The sequence below is a fragment of the Athene noctua genome, chromosome 3, assembly GCF_965140245.1.
Source record: "Athene noctua chromosome 3, bAthNoc1.hap1.1, whole genome shotgun sequence".
Classification (NCBI taxonomy): Eukaryota; Metazoa; Chordata; class Aves; order Strigiformes; family Strigidae; genus Athene; species Athene noctua.
In genome coordinates this window covers 33,096,811-33,102,374 of record NC_134039.1, presented here as the reverse complement: position 1 = coordinate 33,102,374, position 5,564 = coordinate 33,096,811, and the positions used below count along the sequence as shown (strand labels likewise).

Below are 5,564 nucleotides of genomic sequence, written 5' to 3'. Positions count from 1 at the left end.
CCAAGGGCCTTGACAGCATGCTGTGGCAAGTACCACTTGCTATAAGCACCAGTCAGGACCCAAAAGCTGTGGGTGTGCTCTGTGCTGCCCTGGGGTTTCACGCTGGCTTTCTGGGCTCTCCTCCTGCCCTGACAGCAGGCACCAGTTTGTACCTTCCAGAGCTGTGAATAGATAATTTAATCTGATCAACAGTAAATGTCTGTGGATAAAATTGTAGCATTTGTTCTCCAGATTTTCAGAAAGTTTCATTGTTTATTATTCACAAATGTCCACATAACTCTCAGCTATTTGTGCAAGAGATCATAAATGCCCAAAATTTTATGAACAAAGATTGGTGAAAACTCCTACATGTGTTATTCATTAATTCCATGGGAGTACAGAGTTCCTGCATATTTGAATAATTTGCATTTTATTGTAGCTGACTTTCTGTGGAGTTGCGCACCTCCTTTTACACACTGAGGTTAAAAGCTGGAAAAATTTTTCACCACTTATAAGCAGATCATGTTGAGGCATATATGGGGCTGAGAGTGAGTTGGTGATATTTTCCCCCTTTGTTCATCCCTTGATTAGAACAATGGCCATTTATTGATGACTCAACCTACACTCCTTAAAATCTGTTGGAAGGGTTTTAGAACCAACCTCATAACTGCAGTATGTTGTTCTGGAGGGGGGAAATCAAGGCAAATGGCACAGTGAACACTAAAGACTAAATTTTGCAAGGCTAACTTTTTCCTTTATATATCAGAAAAGAAAGTTGTTGGTTTTCCAGTATGGGTCACCATTAAGGCCAGATTCTCCCGTGCTTCATGACAATATTGTATCTAAGCTCCTGTTTTGATAGATTTTACAGACCCAACCCTAACTGAGCAATCTGGTACCTAGAAAGCAGTACCTGGTCCCTGAGATCTATACTCACTCAGTGCCCGCATAATGGGCCATGAAGTGCCCAATATCTTCATGCAGTGGTTTCTGCAAATGCTTCAGGCTCCTATGGAAGTAGGCAACTTAATTCCCCTTGGCGACGGGCAGAGCTCACCTAAACATCCCTCTTATCTTGTGGCAAGACAGGCTTAAACCAGGCTTACTCAGACAGCGCTGAACTCCTCATGATGAGACAGCAGGAATGTGTCTCTAACATACCCTCTAACAGGGTATGTTAGAGACCTTGTCCATCCTGGACTCCTGGACTCCTCAAGCAATAACTTGGTGGTTACTTCTCATGCAGTGAACATCATTATCTCTATCATGTCAGGCTTCCAGCCAGCGCAAGGCAGTATTTCAGGGAGGGGACTGAAGTCTTTGAGACAGTTCTATTGCTGCGCTGCCATGAAGAAGGAGGCATATGAGTTTAGGGCTTATTTGTTATTTGATTTGAAGTGAGAAGGGATATGCTGGAGGCATCCAGGTTAGTTATCTGCAGGATAAAAGGCAGTGAAAGTTTCCCTTCATTCACGCCCATAAACCAAAGCCAAGAGTGTCTCAGAGAAAGTAAAAGAGGGAAAAGAAACAGAGTAACGAGTTTCCTGTTTCTCACTGCTCATCTCTGAACCTCACAGACAAAAGGTACTGACTTTGTTTGAACTTTTCAAAAGAGCACAAACTGTATTATGACTAACAGCTGCTCTTGTATCACAAAAGTGACAAGGCAGATCAGTCTCTGCGCTGCAGGGCACCAAGCTAACGCCTTCAAAAGCACCTCACCTTCTCTGTGCTCCCCATGCTCCTATGACATTGCACAACCCCAGGCACAGTGCAGAGGATATGCAAGGTGAATTGCCTCCTGCTAAGGGGCTTGGCTTGCCCTTGATAGAGAGATGACACCGAACAAAGGAATGGCTCTGCTCCCACAGCCCCATGTTCTTAGATACCACTGTGGTATCCTTGCCCAGTGAGGTGTGGACGGAGGTCTGTCCTGCCTCTCCTTCACCACTGCTGGACAGACCCAGGTAGTTGATATGACAGCCCATGACTTTTCTTCTTCTACAGCTTTGTGGAAACATTTCAAGGGGAGGTTGTTCAAGAACACAAAAGGATGACGTCGCCTCCCCGAGGCTGCGGCAGCATTGCTGCTGACTATTACCTGCTCTGTGACATGGAGAAGGCCTGGGGGATTGTCCTGGAGTCGCTGGCTGCAGCTGGCATCCTCATCACCATTTTCCTCATCTGCTCACTCTTCTTCCTCATCTGTAAAATCCAAGACAACAGCAAGCGACACATGGTCTCCATCTATTTCTTCTTTCTCTTAGGAACGCTCGGCATTTTTGGTCTCACTTTTGCCTTCATCATTAGACTCAATGACAGGACTCGCCCCACTCGCTTCTTCCTATTTGGAGTCATCTTTGCTCTCTGCTTCTCATGCCTCCTCACCCATGCCTGCAACCTCAACAAACTAGTGAGAGGAAGAAAGCCCTTCTCCTGGCTGGTGCTGCTGCTCCTCATTGTTTCCTTTGCCCTGGTACAAGTTGTGATCAACATTGAGTACTTAGTCACCATGCTAGTAAACCAGAAAGACAAATTTCTGAATATGTCTCCAGAGAACACCAACAAGGACTTTGTTATGCTTTTGATCTATGTGCTCTTCTTGATGGCTCTGACCTTCTTGGTTTCTATGTTCACATTCTGTGGGTCATACAAAAGCTGGAAGAGGCATGGGGCCCACATCTTTGTCACTATCCTGTTCTCCATTGCCATTTGGGTAGTGTGGATCACTATGCTCACAAAAGGCAACACGGTTTTAAAGAAACGTAGCTGGGATGATCCTGTCGTGGCCATTGCTCTGGTGTCCAATGGATGGATTTTCCTGATAATGTATATTGTCCCTGAAATTTGTTTCCTCACTGCCCCTCTGAAGCTGGGAGACTACCCTCCAGAAAATGACTTCTGCCAACCCAAGTTCATAAAACAGACAATTGGAGTGGACAACCGTGCCTATACCCAAGATGAAATTGTGCAAGGTATGATGAATGACTCCACTGTCCCCCCAACCCTGAGTACATATGCACCACTCACAAGCTAAAAGGGGTAGGAGGGTTACAATAAAAGATTTGAAGATAATGGATAATTTAGAGCTAGAAAAAAGTTTTGGACTGATAAGACTTCATAAATACAAGTGAAAATGAATCTACAGACAAGAGGGAAAAGAGTAAGAACCAATGCAAAAGCCAAAGATGTGTAGGAGTGACTGAGTAGAAAACGTACTGTGTATCAGGGCTGAGACATAACTCTTTATGAATGATTCTGTTACGCCTGGGAAGTCCATGTAAAAGTTCAGGAGGGTTTTTTTTCCCTCTTAGCAATGCTCCAGCTCTTCAGACCTCTCCAGGTTATACCTTGGAGATTTTGTATTCAGGTTCTGATCTGGTTCCCATTATCCATTTAAAAATGAACCCATCATCCATAAAGGAGGCAAGGAGGTCTCACTTTCATCAACTGAGGCTTCCCAAATCTACGGGTAAGAGATATGACTGCACTTCCCATGGATCTGCTACTCAGGTCACATTTGTCCCCTGGGGTCAGAATTCCAGGTTTGTAAAAGAATAGCTGAGAAAGGCTGTGTTCTCCCAGGGAATACCACAGAGGGGGTCCTGTGCATGCGAGTGGGAGGGATTTGGCTGGTGATGATGACAGTAATTGTGAGGCAACAAGAGGTGTCTAAACTCCAAGGCCACCTATATCCTGTTATTTACAATACCATTCATTCCTGCTTTCATATGGAAATATTTAATAAGTTACCCACCTATGGATTTTAACCCATTCCTGCCTGCATACTGCATAGTTTGATCAAAGTAACAGCAGCTGCTAACGTTGTAGCAGGCCCTTTGATTCTCCCTTGATGGGGTATTTCCAATCTACCATATAACATTAACTCACTAACTTCCCCCCCTATTGTCTTGTGACTCAGGAGACACAGGAGACCGCAACTACTCCCCATACTCTTCTCACTTTCAGATGAAGGTAAGTTCACACCCCTCTTCACCTATTTCACCATATGTAGGCTATTGTTCAGGTGCTAAAGGGAAGAGAAGGAGAAGGAACAAAGACAGATGGACCTAGAGCAGTCTCTGTGGAGGCAGGCAGGTGCTTTGCATGGAGCGATACCATGGCATGTGTTCATGGAGGTGCCTGTGGCTCTGGGGAGGGAGCTGTGACATGTCCAGGGACATGGGAAGGCAAGAGGAGCCCAAGGAAGTGTATGAGATTGTGGTTTTCAGTTCTTCTGGATTTGACATCACAAAAGAAGTCCTCTCTTTGAGCACAGTTTCTGCCATAGACTGTGCCCTTTTCTGAGGAGATCATGCTCCTTTCCTCAGCCAGTGCCCTGAATGTATTGTCACCATCAGTCACTAATTTTCAGTGCAGATCCAGAGTGTCCCCATGTCCGTTTACTAGTTCTCCTTCAGACCACAGCCTAGCGAGGTCTAGTAGCTCACATCATGTCTCCACATGTCCTCTGGTGACATGTGTACATTACTGGTTTGTTCTGCCAGGATCCTCTTCCACAGCCCCACTGATCACACTTTCACACTTTCAGGAAACCTTCAGTTCAATTTCTCCCTCACCTCTTTTTTTTTTTTTTTTTTTTTTTTTTTAAGTCCTATTCTATTACTTCTCTCCATTTTTGAAAGTTAAAGACTTCCATGCTTCCTTTTCAGACCATCGAACCCCAAAATGATTTCTCCATCCCTCGGCCCAAGGCTCGGACAAGCCCATACCATGACTACACTGGTGGGAAAGGCCCCATGTAGCAGCTCCACAGTGAGCAAAGAGACTACGTGCCTGTCAGCAGAGGCGTGGGGAATAGGCCATGTGGTGACAAATCAGTCAGTCCTGCAGAAGAGACAGAGTCAACCCACACTGGCAAAAGAAGAGAGGGGTCCTCATTTCCCCTCACAGGCACCCTTGTAGCCCATTCTCATTCCTTAAACAGAGCTTTCAGACACCACTCTGGCTATCCTGTTCCTGCTCATTCTGTTTCTCCCTGGGATGGAACTCATCTCTTCTGACAGAGGAACATGCTGAGAAGAGCCTGTCCTGGCCTATTTTCAGCAGGAATGCTGTAGGGCTGGAGCAGCAGGAAGATCATCAGCTGGGTCTGGGACCCGCTCTGCCCCAGCCAGGACACAGTTTGATCAGTTCATGGTGTTTGCACACCATGTCTCACAGGAGAAGAGTCAGGAGCAGGAGTATCAGCCCTACACATCCCCACTCCTGCCCACCTGTGAACACATTTCAGGTACTACCAAAACCACCCTCATCTATTCACTGTTACTTTTGTGCCCACTCCCAGCCCTGCCTGGCTCTCCTCCAGAGTTCAGTGCAGAAGAGAGAGAGAGAGAGAGACAGACAGACAGAGTATTCCTTTTTTTATTCTTCATGTTCACTTCCAACCCCTCCCTCATCACCTAGAAACCATGGTGGAGATGGGGAAGAAAATTTAAAGACATAAAAATATCAACACCTATTTATTCTGACACATTTTCTGATTTGTGGTCTAGCATCAGCCTCTCTCCTAGCTCTGACACCTGACCATGCACCCTAGCTGAGCTCCCCAGAGTGCCTACCCA

At 45.8% G+C, this 5,564-nt stretch overlaps 1 protein-coding gene across 1 annotated transcript; it reads left to right on the top strand.

The window, feature by feature from the left end:
* The first annotated feature begins 2,032 nt into the window (after positions 1-2,032).
* On the top strand, positions 2,033-5,273 carry LOC141958570 (retinoic acid-induced protein 3-like). Its single transcript, XM_074901407.1, has 3 exons — positions 2,033-2,954; positions 3,902-3,954; positions 4,653-5,273. The coding sequence occupies exons 1-3, from the start codon at positions 2,033-2,035 to the stop codon at positions 4,743-4,745; spliced, it is 1,068 nt and encodes a 355-aa protein (XP_074757508.1). The 3' UTR covers positions 4,746-5,273.
* The last annotated feature ends 291 nt before the right edge of the window (positions 5,274-5,564 follow it).

Bases quoted from the DNA above. Each gene is read 5' to 3' on its own strand.
- LOC141958570 (XM_074901407.1), top strand. From the start codon at position 2,033: ATGACGTCGCCTCCCCGAGGCTGCGGCAGCATTGCTGCTGACTATTAC. The intron at 2,955-3,901 runs GTATGATGAATG...CTTGTGACTCAG, and splicing joins CCAAGATGAAATTGTGCAAG to GAGACACAGGAGACCGCAAC. The intron at 3,955-4,652 runs GTAAGTTCACAC...CTTCCTTTTCAG, and splicing joins CTTCTCACTTTCAGATGAAG to ACCATCGAACCCCAAAATGA.